This window comes from Aquarana catesbeiana, linkage group LG01, assembly GCF_042186555.1.
Source record: "Aquarana catesbeiana isolate 2022-GZ linkage group LG01, ASM4218655v1, whole genome shotgun sequence".
NCBI classification, from domain to species: Eukaryota; Metazoa; Chordata; class Amphibia; order Anura; family Ranidae; genus Aquarana; species Aquarana catesbeiana.
Window position 1 is genome coordinate 722,565,384 of NC_133324.1, and position 18,497 is coordinate 722,583,880.

General features: G+C 40.0%; 1 protein-coding gene across 6 annotated transcripts in view; it reads right to left on the reverse strand.

The window, feature by feature from the left end:
- Nucleotides 1-18,497, reverse strand: part of INPP4B (inositol polyphosphate-4-phosphatase type II B) — a 936,630-nt gene that overhangs the window by 109,000 nt on the left and 809,133 nt on the right. For all 6 annotated transcript variants that reach the window (XM_073604287.1, XM_073604305.1, XM_073604278.1 and 3 more), the window contains 2 exons: nucleotides 16,363-16,501; nucleotides 2,003-2,175 (listed from right to left, as the gene is read on the reverse strand). In XM_073604287.1, the coding sequence (XP_073460388.1) occupies nucleotides 2,003-2,175; nucleotides 16,363-16,501 (312 nt within the window). The remainder of the gene's footprint in view (nucleotides 1-2,002; nucleotides 2,176-16,362; nucleotides 16,502-18,497) is intronic.

Here is an 18,497-nt window from a genome sequence, read left to right on the forward strand (position 1 = left end):
AACTTCCAAAACGTACAAGTTCAAGTCCTGCACTGCCTGATCGTTTACTATAATTATCACATTATTTGTATTATTTGAAAAAAGAGATGTTGTTTGACCAGCCTTAGAATATTATCTATAAATCACCCTTTCTTTTTACAAATACTGTGGGCAAAAATCAACATACATCAAGTTTCATCAAAAGGGATCTGACCAGTAGTAAACAGACTGACATAGCTAGGTAGGTAAATTGCTAGGTGAAGTATTCTGTCACAACCCTGCAGAACCTAAACTGTCGCATTCACTGATGTAACTTCTTAAAATTGAATAAGTGGTTAAGGGCTCCAGCCCTTTGCGCGTCAATATTATTCCCTGTGCTTATTAAATTACCTGTAAAACTGTCGGGGGAAATGGAAATGTACTTGGGAAATGTATCTCTTGGTGACAGGTTAAAACAAGACAGTCAACAATATACAATAGTGTACCAGATGTTCTATTCAAGCCACTTGCTTCAATTTCTAAAACCTTCTAACTTCAACTACACCTTTCTGATATACAGTAAACAGTTTAGTGTTGTAAAGCCAGATAGTGATCCTGTGCAGTTATGTTTATCTGTGTGGTTTTAAATGCTCTTCTTCTCTTTATTTTAAATAACAAAGATTCTAGTTACATGAACTTTCCATACATTTCTAAAATAATCATATACACAATGATCCGTTAAAATGTAAATGACAGTTAAAATGTAGATGACAATGCAGCTCCTGCCCAGTGCCTCAGTACCAGTCTAATATTCATCTGTCCCCAGTCGGGTGGGTGATCACTGTACACTCTCCAATGAATCAGCCAGATTGAATTGACAGTGCAGAGTGAGTGCATAGACTCAGCCCAGAAAACTTTTTGGCGAGTTGTCTGGAATATGTCACTGAATCTATCGGGGACAGCCGAGTATAAAGCTGGTAGGGGTGGGTGAAGACAGGAAGAGCTACAATATAAGTGTACCAAACAAGACTAACAGTGACTCATTCCTCATTACACAGCTTCATCTAGGATTTTATTAGACCAGGGGTGTCAAATTAAATTTCATCCTGGGCCCCATCAGCATTATGGTTGCCCTCAAAGGAGCGGTTGTACATGTAAGACTATATAAATGTATCTATTCTTTATGATCTTAAATAATTGCCTTTGCATTTGATTATTACTGGTTTTAGTAATAACGTAGGGGTTAAGCTGTGAAGAGCATGTGTAGACTGGCACGAAGCCCACTCACAACCCTGTAGCAGATTATGCAAGTCAGAAAAGGAGGGTTACACACCGCTGGTATCATCCATAAGAAACTTTATTGGAGACAGAACATGGTTCTGCCATGGTGTTCTGTCTGAGCAATCTCCAATAAAGTTTCTTGTGGATGGTACCAGCAGTGTGCAACCCTCCTGTTCAACTGGCATGGAATTGTACTATTCTCACAATAATTTTTAGGCAGGTGTCCAGAGCACCTCCACTCTGCTGCCAACTGCTAAGAGTAGGGGGCGTGAGGTTGAGACCAGCCTTTCTGTGGCTGCACAGAGAAGTGCAGGACTTGGCAGATCAGTTTTGTCCTCTTCTCTACTGGCAACTGCTGAAACAGGCAGGTTCGGAGACGAGAGGGGTGCTGCAGCTTCAGGAGAGGTTCGAGGGCCACATAAAAATGGCCTGGTGGGCCAAAATCAGCCAATGGGCCTTGTGTATTAGACAAAGGTAGCATGCATACAGCCAGCATCTTTTGTGCTGTCCCTTTGGCCTACCCATAGTGCTCTGGTAATACTTTGTACATACAATATATATAAAAATATATTATATATAAAAAGTACAAAAAAACTAAAATAAAACTGAGCCAAAACCTTTCTCTTTGACTTGCTGGTTGTCTGCGGTTGTCTGTTTCTCAGTTTGAAATAATAGACCTGCTGTTTCAATTGTTTGATTGCCCCTTCCAGTACCTTATGAGTAGGTGTGTGTATGCACTGCCAAGTATCTCGTGTGAACTTACGGCTTGGCTGAAAACCACGTCTCTTCTGAATGTGAGGCGCAGGCACTGGGGCAAAGCACATGCCAGCTCTTGCAGCACAACAAAAGTCATTGAAGTCTTCGCCTTCTCCACAACTTCTGCTACACAGTCTTTTAGTGTAATTATCAGAGGGTAGAGCTGTTCATACCAGTCTTCTGCACGATAGGAAAAAATACAGTGATCAAAGTAAACAGAAAGAGAACACCATGAAAGAAGTGCCTGCTGCCATGCTGAGAAAACACTGAATACATAAAAAATAATATGCAAACTCGCCCCTCATAGACATCACATTCCCTGAATTTGTTAGAGTCTGCCATTAGCTGGCGCCTGCCAGTCACACTCACCACTGAATATTGACAGGCTTAAAAAACGCCAGCTGTTCACAAAATTTCTTTCTCAGTTAGAAAGCAGATGTGAGCTGTGGACCAAGAGAAGATCGTACCGTCACAATTACAATAATTACCGTTCATATTAGTGAGCCGTGGCACATATGCTGGCAGCACAGACCTGCTTGATAACTGGTATACAAACTCTAACCAAAGAGATACAATTCTGTTACACAGTTTTTTTTTCAAGCTGCCTCCTAACTGAATAATCCACAGAGAGTCATGAATCAATATGAATCTGCAAACTTCAAAACCAGTAGAATATTCACATGGCATCTGTGTAGTCAACTAAGGTAAAATTCTTTTTGGAATCGCACATGGTGCAGGTAACCTTTCCTTCCCATGGGAGGAAATTAGGTTCCCCCTCCTTCAAAGTCCAATCCTTTTAAGTGAGCATAAAATGAACTGATGTTTTTTTTTGTTCTAGGGTCTTCTTTTCTAGAAAGAGAGGGATCACATGATCCCCATCTGCACTTCTCAGCATAAGGGTGATCCAGATTTAACTCCTGAGGTCAATGACGCCTAGATGCCCAGACCAAATATAGCAGTCTCAGTATGCTTTGCTACATTCACAATAACTGTATGACTAATCTTCTGACCTATATGTGTATTTAGAGATATATAAGGAAAATGCACAGGCAATGCTCCTATATTTAAAAACATAGATGAATGCACTCTAAGCACAGAGAAGCATGCCTGCAAATGGTAATTTACAGATTACGGTGGAGAAGGGGTTAAGTGGTAGTAGCGCTTTACAGAAGAAAGGGTTTAGGCCTAATTTACACTTGAGGTTGGGGGAAGGGCAGTAAAAACAGGCAGCTGAGCCACATTTTCACCACCTCCCTAAGCTTCAAATGCAGCCATATGGGGGTATAAACATGGAAGTATCCCCCCCCATCACATTTAATGGGTAGTAAAGCCTGCCCAATATGCCCCTATTTATTAACCGCTTCAGCCCCCGAAGATTTTTCCCCCTTCCTGACCAGAGCATTTTTTGCGATTCGGCACTGCGTCGCTTTAACTGACAATTGCACAGTCGTGCGACGTTGCACCCAAACAAAATTGATGTCCTTTTTTTCCCACAAATAAAGCCTTCTTTTGGTGGTATTTGATCACCTCCGCGGTTTTTATTTTTTGCGCCATAAACAAAAAAAGAACGACAAATTTGAAAAAAACGCAAGATTTTTTACTTTTTGCTATAATAAATATCCCCCCAAAAATATATAAAAAAACTGTTTTTTTTCCTCAGTTCTTCTACATATTTTTGGTAAAAAAAAAAATGCAATAAGCGTATATTGATTGGTTTGCGTTATAGCGTCTACAAAATAGGGGATAGTTTTATGGCATTTTTATTATAATTTTTTTTACTAGTAATGGCGTTGATCTGTGATTTTTATTGGGACTGCGACATTATGGCGGACACGTCGGACAATTTTGACACATTTTTGGGACCATTGGCATTTATACAGCGATCAGTGCTATAAAAATGCATTGATTACTGTATAAATGTCACTGGCAGGGAAGGGGTTAACACTAGGGGGGCGATCAAGGGGTTAATTGTGTTCCCTAGTGTGTGTTCTAACTGAAGGGGGGCTGTTCATACTCTGTATGAACAGACGATCTGTCTCTTCTCCCCTCAGAGAACCGTGTGCCCCGAGCGATCGCGGGAGCCCGGCGGTGATCGCGACCGCCAGGCACTCGCATCGGCTCCCTGGGCGAGCAGGGGGCACGCGCGCGCCCCTAGTGTACAAATAAGGAAGAAACATAACATGACGGTGATTCTTGCAGCCGAGCCATGTTGCTGCAGTACAACTGCGGCGGCTGGTCGGCAAGTGGTTAAAAAAGTACACAAGTCAAGTATACACAAAATGATCCCATTGCATTCAGTGGGCAATACAGCCTGCTGCAAGTGATCAATTTAATGGACATGCCAATGCACATATTGCAGACTTTCAGGAGTTATAGTAGAACTATAGGCAAAACTCTTTTCTTTATTTTGGAAACAGTGTAAGGGAAGATTATAACACCTGTCAGTTTTTTTTTTTTTTTTTTGCCATCGGCGTCCCATTGCGGAGATTTCCCTTCACTTTCTGTCCCATAGCCAAACAGGAAGTGAGAGGAAATCCCTGCAAATTAGGGGAATTCCTTGGGGCCCCCCAGATCACCAGAACTAGTGTCCCCATTGGAAAATTTCTCCTCTATTACTTTTCCGGGGACAACACGCAATTTGGGATGTTCTTTTACTTTCACTTTCTATGATAATGGTAAACAGGACAAATAGAGAGGGTGCATTTCCCTAACGGGGGCACAGACAACAATAAATAAATAAATAAATAAACAAATAAACAAATAAAACTGATAGGTGTTCTAATCCCTCTCCACTTTGTTCAAATCTAAAAAAAAGTTTTGTCCTCATCTCTATTTAAACAGGAGGTGGGAAGCTGATATAATGCTTCCTCACATCGTTTTAGGGATGAGCGTAAAGGTCACAGTGACTCCTGGGGGGTAACCCCATACCCCCCTGAGATTACCTTACATCATTGGTGCAGAATAGAACAAATTAGGTGCTGTGCTGCTTCTCATTCTGACCAGGGTTCAGTCATGAGAAGAAACTCAACACAGCAATATGAAGAAAGCAAACATAGCTGGACTAACATTTTGAATAAGGATTTGTTACAAATACGTAGTGTTTTTTTACCCCCCAAAAATTATATATCGCAGTTTACTAATCCTTCAATGTGGTGGCTGCATTTGTTTTATTTTCCCCCCCTTAATTTTCACTTGGTGATCCAGCCAGTGATGCAAAAGGTCTATAAAAAGAAAACTAGTGCAGACACCATATCTATGAATTATAATTAATACTTTAACGCTTGAATCTCAGGGGTCACCTGTAACAGGCATGTAAGGCCTTGTTGAAAAGGTCAGGGAATCATCATAATCATTAAACTTCAGCAAAACAACATATTTGGACAAAGGTAAACTGTACATATATTAGTAAAATTATAAATGCATTTCATTTTTCTAGTTGGCTTCTTTATAATGTGTTTCCTGCTGCATGTATGAATCAGAAACTCTCTTATGACGTTATGTCATGTCATTCAGGGGGTGCCAGCTCATGTGATGTGATGGCAAAGACTTAATTCTGTAATTAATCTATGTTTAAAGCTGAACTATGGGCAACTTAAAGAAAACAATCAATACAGTTATACCTGTAATTAATTGTATTTTATTGTATCTTGTAAAAGTCCTGTATTTGTCTTGATATGAGCCTCGTATGTTGATTGTACAGCATCTCACAGACTGGAAGACGGGGGCCAACACAAGAAGCCAACCAGCTTGGGCTGCATTTTCAAGCAATGAGAGGGAAAATGCTGACAGTAGGAGAGAGTAGAGAAGGAAGAAGCGTGACCTAATTAATCAGCTGCTACTCTTTTGCTGTCTAGCCAGCAGCTTGGGATCAGGGAGACCAGAGTGTGTTGCAAACCTGCAGTATATAAAAACCAAAAGAACAACCTGGCTGTGCTGTGTTGCATAGCACTAGGACTTTATGATCTCAGGGCTTGCTGGAAAAAATGAAAGTCCTTTGACATATGTTTTCTGGAATTCAGCCTTAATTTGTACTTCTTTATTCCCTCAAAAAAAAAAAAATTACTGCCCAATGTAAATTGGGGAACTTACAATAACTGTATATGGCATATTCCTCAAAAGCTTCCATTAATTGCTGCTTATTGCAATCTTCTGGAAAAAAGAAATCTAATTATTTTATATTTTAATATGTTTATTAAAGTGCCGCTATTCACAGAGAACAAATTATATGCACATTATAGAAGAATTTATGTAATCAAAATGGTTCATTGCGCATAAAATGCTTAAATTATTTGCCAAGAGATGGCTTTGAACAAAAAAGGCAGGGGCGAAAACCAATATCATTTCTGAAAAAGAAAATTGTAATTGGGACATTATCTGCTTCTTTTTCAGAGTTCCTTCACCGAGGAAGCATTTAAGGTTATGTACAAAGGCAACACAAAGTGCAGCAATTATGTGCACAGTGAGATAGTAACCAACAGAATAAATCTCAACTCATCTGACTACATTGAATTCGAATTTGCTTATTACGAGAGAAGAAAGGGAAATGAAAACATGAAAAAGAAAGGGAAGAGAAACAGAAAAGGGAAAGGAAAGGAAAAGAGGGAATGAAAGAAAAGCAAAAAGAAAAGGAAAAGGAGAGAAGTGGAAAAGAAATGAAAAGGGTAAAAAGGAAAGGGAATAGGGCAATGAAAGAAAAAGAAAAGTAACTTGGAAAACTGGAAAAAAAATGAATAGGATAGCAAAAGAAAAATGAAATGGGAAAGAAAAGAAAATAAGGGAATAAGAAAATGAAAGAAAAGAGAATGGAAGAAAAAGGGAAAAGCAAGGAAAGAGGAAAGGCTGGGAAAGGGAGAAACGAGAAAAGAGGAAAAAGAATAAAAGGGGAAAGAGAAAAGGGAGAAAAAGAAAAAAAAAAAAGAAAGGAAAATGAAGACTTCTTCTGATTACTATATTATTACTATAAGCCTGTAATCTAGATCATATTTACACTGGCTACAATCTTTACTGTAAAAAATATACTGTTTTTAATAAGCAGTTAGAGAGTATCAAAACAATGTCTTCATGTGCACAGAAAATTACAAGTTATACTTTTTTTTTTAAATCAAGAAACACTAGTAAGAATATTTACATCAAGCTGATCTGTTTCTCCAAATGACTTACATTTCCATTTAAATAAGCCTGTATATTACATAAACCGCCAATAGGTGGCAGTAAATTACTATTTGTGCTACAAATCTAATTTGTTCTGCTAAAGTCCCTTATCAATCCTTATTTGTTGTTTTTTGGTGCATTTGGATTCATTGCAGTGAAGACATTGATAAAAGAATTATGAGATTAAAAGCTGTGAATCCCATACTCCCCACTGATGTAACATGTATGGATCTCCCTGAAATAATTTGCTTTATATATACCATTCTGTGAATGAGGGATGTAGCTACGTCGAGTAAGTGATACCGAGTTAAGAAACCCTGAAAATGGTGCTGGTGCTGGAAATGTGTCATTACTTTCTCCTGCATAGCCGCTTACATTTATTATAGTAATTATCATTTAAATAAACATCTTAAAAAAAAAAAGGAAATGTTACGTCTATCCTTCCCTTTGGCTCACACCACTTGTTGCTGGAGAGATTGAGCATGGGTAAACTTACCTGATCTATCCCAGCTCCCTGTATAGTGGGCCTGGGAGACTGAGAATGTCTATTTTGGTCTACATTGGTTCCAGATACTCTGTCTATGTAGAACCAATGTAGACGAAAGTTCTCTCTTACCTCCCTTGCTCCTTTGTAACCAATACACTATTCAGCCCTTGCTACCAGGGGTGTAGGCTAAAGCCTTTCAACTCAGGCATAAAATCCATCCAATGCCTAGCAGACTGTGGATTTTTGAAGATTTGAGAACAAGAAAAGACCTGGCTAAAAAACTATTTTATTTTTATCTACAAATTAAACATTGCTTTTGCAATAAATGCCCATCTCTTACGTTAGAACATTCCACATCTTTTAAAGTCTAAGTCCACCTTTTTTTTCTAAAATCCAGCTCCCCTATGTTCAAATATACCATTAATCATAGCTCCCAACTGTCCCTGATTTTGGGAGACTATCCCTGATTTGGAACAATGTCCCTCTGTCCCCCATTTAGATCTGATCTATATAGTTGTATAAAAAATGCAATTTTTATCTTTCAAAAAGTGTTTCCCAGTACTAAACCTTTTATTCAAATTCTAAATTGCTGCATTTGTAAATTTCAATATAAAGGAATAGTAATGATAAAAATAAGCATGGGTGGGTTTAACTATTATTTTTTTTGTATAATTAAGGGAGTGTGACGGGGGGGTGGGTCCTATGCCTACATACTTTTGCTAATAGGGGTCCCTCGCTCCCATCTCAAAAAGTTGGGAGGCATGCCATTAATGTACCTTGGTTGTAGAAAAATACAAGCTTTCTTTGATTTTGAGAACAAGGCTTTACCTTAGCTCTTGCTACATTTCTTAGAAAGCTTCAGAGACTCCCTGGTATAGATTTGAGACAGAGAAACCAGTAAGGCTAAAGCTGGCCATACACCATACAATTTTCCTGTTCAATTTTCTTTAGATTTACCTTCAACTATGTAGTACAAGGGCCTACCTGATTGCATCCAAATTGAAAGTGTTTAGGTTTGACCTCCTATTATATGGTTTTGGTAAATCTAAAGGAAAGTTGAACAGGAAAATTGAATAGTGTATGGCCAGCCTTAGGAAAGAGTTTACCAGCTGACCTCATTAGCACCCATTACCTACGTTTTCACAGCATCCCCGGCATTTCTCCACACGTGCATTTGCCTAGCTTCCCCTGCATTCCTTCAGAAGGGCTCAGGCTGCATGCTAAACTCCCTGGGGCCACATGCAGCCCATGGGACACCCCTGATGTAGTGCAAGGGCCTGCCTGCTTGGGTACAGAGTGATTGGATAGATTGCGTGCCCTCCTATTATATAGTTTTGGTAAATCTAAAGGTGATTGTACAGATATTGTACAATAAGATTGTATAGTGTATGGCCACATTTACACATTTAAAATGATCTAGATGCGCTTTCAGTGTCATGAATTAACAGTACATCAAACACAGAAGCAAACACACATTTTGCCACGTGAAAAAACAGGTGACAAACACAGTAAAAAACATGAAACTTGCACCATGTCAAAACGTCCCATGAGCTACTTTGCCACGTTTAGTGCAGCCAGTTGAAATAGAGGGGTTGCTCTATGTGTGTCACTGGAATAACAAGCCAAAAAACATGCGCTCCCACTACTCTAGGTCTGAATGAGGCCTGAAAGTGAAATTGGTGCATTTACACAAGAGCAATGATGCTCCATTCACATATGTGTGTTTCCAAACGCATGGCAAACTGCACAGAAAATGCACGCTTTGCCATCTGTTTCAAAAACGCTGAAAATGTGCATCGTGTTGTGTTGTCATCACATGTTAAAAAGCACCCCAAGTGCGGCAGACGCACCAAAAACTGCAGTAACGCACCATGCTCTGCTCCAAAAAAGTTCTTGATCTGCTCTGGGGCGATTGTTACGTGTAGGGCAGCCCATTTAAGTGAATGGGCTGCCCTATGCACGATGAGTGAAAATGCTCCAAAACACCCAAAACAAATGCATGTGGGAATGTGAGTTTTCGCTATGTAAACAAGGCCTGACAACTGAGTGTCTCTGTCCACTCCCTCCTATGTACTTGTATAAAGATGGCCATACACTATGCAATCTGATTGTACAAACTCTGTACAATTTTCTTTAGATTTACCAGAACTATGGAATAGGAGGACCCACCTGAACAACCCATTCAATTTGTATCAAATATTACATAGCTGATGGTAGAGCTAAAGGAGATTGTACAATCAAATTGTATAGGAAGTGGGTGGAAGGTGGTATTGTATTGAGGTAGGTGTGATCCAGAGTGGTGAACACACCCTATCACACCCTCTTCTGTGATGCAACAAGTGACTGCTTTTGGGAGATGGCCTACAGGAAGTACTGGTAAATGCTGAGAGACAATGTACAGGAAGTGAATGCTGGGAGACAATCTACAGGAAGTGAGGGAATCTGAAAATCATTTTAAAAACTCAAATAAACTGACAAGATTTTAAACCTCCTGTGGACAAGGTAAAGGAGAAAAAAAGCACATTGGGGTGGCTGGGTCAAAAATGACATTGGAAAACACTTCTATTTATTATGAAAAGTGAAATTCTGCCTGAAAAGGTGAACTTATCCTTTAAAACAGTATTGCCCTGTACACACAGTCGGATTTTCTGACGGAAAATGTGTGATAGGACCTTGTTGTCGGAAATTTCGACCGTGTGTGGGCTCCATCACACATTTTCCATCGGAATTTCCGACACACAAAGTTTGAGAGCTTGCTATAAAATTTTCCGACAACAAAATCCGTTGTCGGAAATTCCGATCGTGTGTACACAAATCCAACGCACTAAGTGCCACACATGCTCAGAATAAATTAAGAGACGAAAGCTATTGGCTATTGCCCCGTTTATAGTCCTGACGTACGTGTTTTACGTCACCGCATTTAGATCGATCGGATTTTCTGACAAATTTGTGTGACCGTGTGTATGCAAGACAAGTTTGAGCCAACATCTGTCGGAAAAAATCCATGGATTTTGTTGTGGGAATGTCCGATCAATGTCCGATCGTGTGTACAGGGCATAAGTGTCCTTCCCAACCTCACATGATCTTGACCCTATATAAACTACTCCATGATACAATCTCACTAACATACCAATGAATAATCCCTTTCTCTGGTGGGATAGAATCTAGGAGGCCACCCCCAAGACTTCACAAGACTGGTTTGGTATAAGGCAGGCCATACATGGGTCGAATTTTCGAAATAATTTTCTTTCGAAAATCCTATCTAAGAATTTTCGTTTGTATTTCGCACCATTAGTGGGCTGCAGCAACAGACGATTTTTGTGCGGCCATCGAATTTGAGTAGTCGGACATGTTGGAAATTTTTTGAAAAACAAACGATTTTCTAATTAATGATGGGAGAATCGTGCGAGAAATGTAATCGAAAAAAAATGCACACGTGCAAGAAAAGAAAATTCCCGGAAAGAAAATAATATTCCCAGCCACAAAAATTCTTTTCTGTAGCAACATGAGGTGAAATTGAAGGCTTGGTTGGCTGAATTTCAAAATCAATGGTGGCACCATTGGATCACAAAACACACACATTTTCTGATTTTCAAAAGAAAATTCTTTTGAAATTCGACCATGTATGGCCAGCCTAAGTCTCCTAAAATTTCTCAGTATCAAGATGTGCGGGAGGCATGAATAATCAGTGGGCACCCTCATTGTTATATTCTGGTTATGCTTACTGATCCGGTCCTTCTGGGAAAAAGTATTAGATGTATTATCTCAGGTAATGATAGTCATAACCCGTTTTAGACTCAATACATTGCCCTTAGGCTCCCATTGCCAGGTATATTGAAAACTTAAAAAACAGGCTACTGGTATACTCCATGTTCTCTATTGCAGTTGCCCCAACCCAGACACACTTACTGGATACAGTTATGGAAATTAGAAAAGTTGTAACATCTGGCTGTCAAAATCTGGGCTAGACTGCAAACATTTTCTCATATATGAGTATCAGGGGCTAATGCCGCGTATACACGACTGGATTTTCCGTCAGAATAGACTCCGACGGTCTTTCCGGCAGAGTTCCGACGGAGTTCTGCTGAAACGGACTTGCCTACACACGATCAAACCAAAGTCCGATCGTTTAGAACGCGATGACATACGACGGGACTAGAAAGGGGAAGTTCAATAGCCAGTAGCCAATAGCTGCCCTTGCGTCGTTTTTGGTCCGTCGGGACAGCATACAGACGAGCAGTTTTATCGATAGGAACTGATTCCGTCAGAAAGATTTGAAACATGTTCTATTTCTAGGTCTGTCAGAGTTTTAGAAAGAAAAAGCCCACACACGATCGGAATGTCCGACGGAATGATTCTGTCGGCCCTTTTCTGCCGGAAAGTCCAGTTGTGTGTACGCGGCATAAATCACACTATGGCCTTCCCACTCTTCTCCACTAAATATTCTGATCATTTACATTTAACCTATATTTTTAAAATAAAGAATTGATTGTTTTACTTTATGAGCTCTTTTAGTTCACACTTTTATTTCTCCCTTTCCTTACCATTTACCACTTTCTTCATCATATACAATCTCTTTCCCTTTGATTACAGGTTAACATTACAGAATGTAACACACAACCTTACAGATATTACCCGCAAGAAAACTCGGTGAAAGTGATCTAAACATTTCATGTCTACTTAGAGGGTCCACTGGAGTATTTCCTCTCTTGGCAGAGCGATTTCACAAAAATGTCTGTATTAATTATAAGCGTTGAATTGTCTACCTTGCTATACTGATACACTATCAGTTGTACAATTTACATATTGGCTTACTGCCATTGTATTCATTTACTTTGTTAAAACTTGTAAACTTCAATAAAAAAACACAATTACAAAAAAGCTAACCTCCAAGAAATTTTTTCCCCCCAATTTTGCTCTGCTTCAAATGAGTTAGCTCTAATGAATGGTAATCCTAGGTGGCTTGTTGGTCTGTAGGGTACAAATGATATTGTCTATGACAACAGATACTAGTGTCATTGTGCTTCTTCCAGTGCTGCAACCGAGAATTCCGACTCTACAGTGTAGAGATTGTGATGTGTAACCATCCCCTTGTCAATTCACAAGCCTTACATTCTATTTACTGAATGGAACAGCAAGGATCTTGTAGTTTATATCTTTCCCTCTTCTCCCCCTGTCAATTCACAGGATGTCTTGTATTCTGTGAATACAAGGCTTTCTGAGAATGGATGTGGGGAGATGAGGGAACATCTACACAAAAGGATTCCTGCAATGTATGGGAGCCAGAACTCTTATGCCGCGTACACACGATCCGACATTCCGACAACTAAATCCTGGATTTATTTCTGACGGAAGTTGGCTCAAACTTGTCTTGCATACACACGGTCGCACAAATGTTGTCGGAAATTCCAAACGTCAAGAACGCGGTGACATACAACGCGTACGACGAGTCGAGAAAAATGAAGTTTAATAGCCAGTGCAGCTTTTCTGCTTGATTTCGAGCATGCGTGGAATTTTGTGCGTCGGAATTGTCTACACACGCTCGGAATTTCCGATAACGAATTTTGTTGTCGGAAAATTTGAGAATCAGCTCTCAAATTTTTGTTGTTGGAAATTCCGACAAAAAATGTCCAATGGAGCATACACAAGGTCGGAATTTCCAACAACAAGCTCCCATCGAACATGTGTTGTCAGAAATTCCAATCGCCTGTACGCAGCATAAGAGATGACATTAACATTGGACAATAAAGTAATTTTATCCCTCTTCTTCCAAGTGACAGCAGCCTTCAGCAAATAAAGTGAGTGCGAGTCTCCTCAATGGGTACACCGAAAGCAATACAAACCCAAATAAATGATGTACAAAGAACAAAGCAAATACTTATCTCTCTCTTTGCCAGTGCCGCTGAATGTTGGTTTGATGAAGAGATATTGACAGCCAAAGTCTCTTCAAAAACATGTCCCTTGCTAAACACTGTGGTTCCTCCTGCCAACCATTCCAAAAAGCCATTTCTGTGCCCTGCAAGTATGTGGGGATCAGCAGGAGGAACCACTGAATGCAGCGAGGGATCCAGAGATTGACACTACAAAAAATACCTGCTTCTGAAGAAACTTTGGGCAGCACTTCATGTTCATCAGAGCAGCATTTGGTGGTGTGGGCAACATAAATAGTGTTTATTTTGTTCTTTGCAGTTACATATTTCACAAGCAGTTTTATTTAAGAGATACTTTACTTGCACATTAAAATAATAATTTCAGTACTAGACAGGGTTGTGTGGATCCACTATATAAAACTGTTGTCTCTATGGCAGACATTTTTTATTATAAACAGGAGTGCTCAGATGGTGGTTAGATGGTTACAGTATCAGAAGCTCATGAGTACGAACCACTGTGTTACATTCTGATAAAAAGCACTGTCACTCCACCTAAAGCTTCCATTTTAGTGTAAGTAGTTTTTGAGGGTTAAACACTATTCTCATGCAGGTTTTCTAGAGGTGGTATACCACCCACTACAGCCCTGCTCTATCTGCTTGCCAAGGTGACTTACTCCTTTTGTTGTTGATTTTTTGATACTATAAAACTAGGAAGACAAGGCCAAGCCAGCTGCATCAAAGGGGTGTCATGTCACTGTCGGGGTCCACGCTATGAGAATTATTTAGATGATTAGTCCATTAGCAACTACACCTAGCTAATACAGTGGGGACGGAAAGTATTCAGACCCCCATAAATGTTTCACTCTTTGCTATATTGCAGCCATTTGCTAAAATCATTTAAGTTCATTTTTTCCCTCATTAATGTACTCACAGCACCCCATATTGACAGAAAAACACAGAATTGTTGACATTTTTTCAGATTTATTAAAAAAGAAAAACTTAAATATCACATGGTTCTAAGTATTCAGACCCTTTGCTGTGACACTCATATATTTAACTTAGGTGCTGTCCATTTCTTCTGATCATCCTTGAGATGGTTCTACACCTTCATTTGAGTCCAGCTGTGTTTGATTATACTGATTGGACTTGATTAGGAAAACCACACACCTGTGTTTATAAGACCTTACAGCTCATAGTGCATGTCAGAGCAAATGAGAATCATGAGGTCAAAGGAACAGCCTGAGGAGCTCAGAGACAGAATTGTGGCAAGGCACAGATCTGGCCAAGGTAACAAAAAAATTTCTGCTGCACTTAAGATTCCTAAGAGCACAGTGGCCTCCATAATCCTTAAATGGAAGATGTTTGGGATGACCAGAACCCTTCCTAGAGCTGTCCATTCGGCCAAACTGAGCTATCGGGGGAGAAGTGCCTTGGTGAGAGAGGTAAAGAAGAACCCAAAGATCACTGTGGCTGAGCTCCAGAGATACAGTCGGGAGATGGGAGAAAGTTGTAGAAAGTCAACCATCACTGCAGCCCTCCACCAGTTGGGGCTTTATGAGTAGAAATAGTTACCACCGCTCCGGACAAGCCAGGCTGAAATCTCTTTTCCTCCACAGCAAAGAAAAGGAGAGAGCCCCAGGTGCTGGCAATTGCTGGTACAAGTATAATCGTATAGTATAAAGTATAACGAGCGTGAAACGCGTTAGCGGCTAAGCTGTACCACTCCAGCGGTGTCATGTATTTAATTATTCCATGTTTTGAATAAAGGAGATTTTATTTGCCTATCCCGGCATACTACGTTTATATGCATTGCTTTCTTTAGAAAAGAAGTGCTTACAATTTAAGCTGCTTTTTCTATTGCCCTCTCCTCTCTGTCCTGCAAAGGACCGGACATGCCAAGCGTTGAATGTGTGGCCCCGCAAACTTGCACTTACAATACATGAACAAATCACGCTCTAGCAGCTCAGCATTCTGTGAGAGTGAAAGAGAATGAACCGCACATGCATGGGTAAGGAACAAGGTGTGGAGTGCTTGTTTGTGTGTTTCTAGGGCCAGGCATTCAACACTCAGTACTTCCTGCTATCTAAAGGATAGAGATGATAGGGCAATGGAATAAGCAGCTTAAAAAGTAAACTTTATTTTACATAAAGGAGCACTGCATATTAAAGAGGAACTCCAGTCTCCCTCCAAAAAATGTGAATTGATCAGCTACAAGTACTGTAGCTGCTGACTTTTAATATAAGGACACTTACTTGTCCAGGTACCCAGCGCTGTCCTCACCAGAGCCAATTCTTCAATTGTCTTCAAGTCCAGGCACCGGTATTTTAAGTAAGTGAAACTGTCAGTCATATCACTTCAGCTTCACATCTGGCTTCCCACTGCATATGCGTGAAGCCCCCTATGCTTTGTGAATGGTCCCACAGTCTTCTGAGACCTGTGATGTGTCCCAGAAGGCTGTGTGTGTGGGGGGTACCCTCTCCCTCCCAAAAATAGCAATTGCTTAAGGTGGGGGAGATGCAGACAAGCGGAAGTACCACTTTAATGTACTGAGGCTACTGTGATATACAGGGATGTTTTTGGCAAACATCATGAAAGGTGATTACACCTTTTAAAATATGATCAAGAATAAAAGGTAAGGTTTCTGCTGCCATTTCTAAAGCATCTGAGCATTGCTAGTCTTTGTGAAATGCAAGGAGATACAATGTGATACATCATTTTCTATCAAAAGACTGGTCCTTCTTGAATGCTGCCTATAGCATGAGTGCCTCTAGGAAAAGCTATTGTATTCATCCCCACCTTCTCCTTATAAGCAGACATGTTCTATTCATTACAGCTTGTGATGTTTTTAGGATATCTTACCATTTATGTGCGACTTGATGAGATCTTCATCTGAAGAAACCACTTTGTCTTCTTTTGTGCTGTCCTCTTTTTCAAGTAGCCTGTCTGTCATGGCAATAATGCAGTTAAGGCTCTTTCCTACGTTGGCCCACACCCTATCCTGAAAAGAACATAAGCATCACAACACACACACTGGCACAATACCTACACAGTGAACAAGCGAGAGAAACATAATGCACATTGTCAGATTGACGTCTTAAAAGCTATTTTTAAATGTAATAAAGAAGAATGTTAAGAGAGAAAATGAGACTTTCACAACTACGAAAACGTAACAAAATCAATACTATGATTTCAAAAATCCTGTTCAGACAAAAAAACAGAATATACTCTGAAGTGAGGAGCTTCCAAAATAACTAAGGCAGGCCATAGATTATGCCATTTTCTTGATTGATTCCCCCATGAACAGTCAGTTGATGGGGGAATCCTACTCGTTGAGCTATTGTGTTCTCCCATTTGGGGGGTGTGGGGCGACCGCCCTGCCGGGAGAACACAATAATTATTGCTAGCAGTTATAGCCACAGGAAATAATGGCATGCTAAAAATCTGAGATGCTGTTTGTACCCAAATAGATTGATGGATCGACTGGGGTACAATTAGGCTGCCCACATATGGACCGCATCTCAGTCGGTCCCTGCTGCAGCGGCCAAGATTCAGTTCATCTATGGCCGGCTTAATTGTTCACAAATTAACTTTATTGCAACTTTATTCTCTCCATTACCTGATTCTCCAACAAACTGGGTGTCCTTGAGCACCTCTCCATTACATCATGATGAGTGACAGCACAGCTCAGCAGTAGAGCAGAGCCAGCTTCCTTTGCATCTATGGAGTTTGAGTCTTAGTTCCTGATGTAGACCAGCTCAGGTAAAAACAAGCTAAAAACTAAAATGATACTCCCTCACTATCACTAAGAGTGAAGAAAAAAAAAATATAACTGCTGCAAACACTGACTGGCTAATCCATGGCCAGTTGGATATGAGAAAAATAACAAAGTATAGTGCTACGTTGTTAGACGTCAATAATAAACGGATAAGGGTATTTGACAATCCTAAAGGAAATGCATCATGCACAACAACAAAAACTGTGTGAATAATTGAGTAGTTCCTTCAGTCTGTATGTGCGTAATGTGAACCCTTCACAACAAAAACTAAAAATGCACAGGTGATATAGAACGGTCTTGGTACAAAAAAGTAATCAATGCCTGCTGATAGTGAACATGCAAATAATAACATGACTGAATAAATTCCTAATGTGACAAAACTGAAGTACATAACACATAAGTCAATAAATAATGAATGGTGGGGACATATATGAACAAGTCCTAAATAAAACTGGTGGAGATGATGTTAGGTGATAGGTCCTTTCACTGTGCAGAAAAAAGGGGGGTAAGTGATGGGTGTCTCTTCTCACAGTGCAGTGACACCTATGTGCTGATCGGCCTCTCACCTTACTGCTGTAAGGTAACAGCATAAGTGAATGATGCTAATAATCCAATGGCTCCTAGTGATCCTCCTGTGGTTAGCCCAGTTGATGGCTTTCTTAGATGAGTGATTCCGGCTCCCTCTAGGGTTCCTTCTCTCTATTGGCCCAGTTGGTGGCTCTTTATGATAGATGTAGACTCTTCTATGATGGTCTGGTGATCTGAGAGTCTTTCTCAGGCTCCCCCATGTGGTATATAGAAGAAGAGGATCCCAGATAGTATATAATTGTTTTTTATAAAAAATATATTAAATTAGAAACGGCTCATTTACTCACATTTACCAAGATAAAATACAGCATATAATCCATGGGCAGCGAGCTTGTATTCCCATGTCACTTCCGGCGTGCCTGTCAATCAGTCCCGACACGTAGCGTCACGCCCACGTGACTTTATCAGGGGATGATACAGTCATCATTCATTTACTTTAGGATTGTCACTTACCCTTATCCGTTTATTATTGACTTCTAACAGCACAGCACTATACATTGTTATTTTTAAAAACATGCTAAGACTGTAAAGCTAAAATGGATGAGTTATTTGCCATGAGGTCACTTGAGTTTTAATGTTTGGTGAATTTTCCATTCGCTGCTTTAAAAGTAAAGCCCTTAATTTTAGCCAT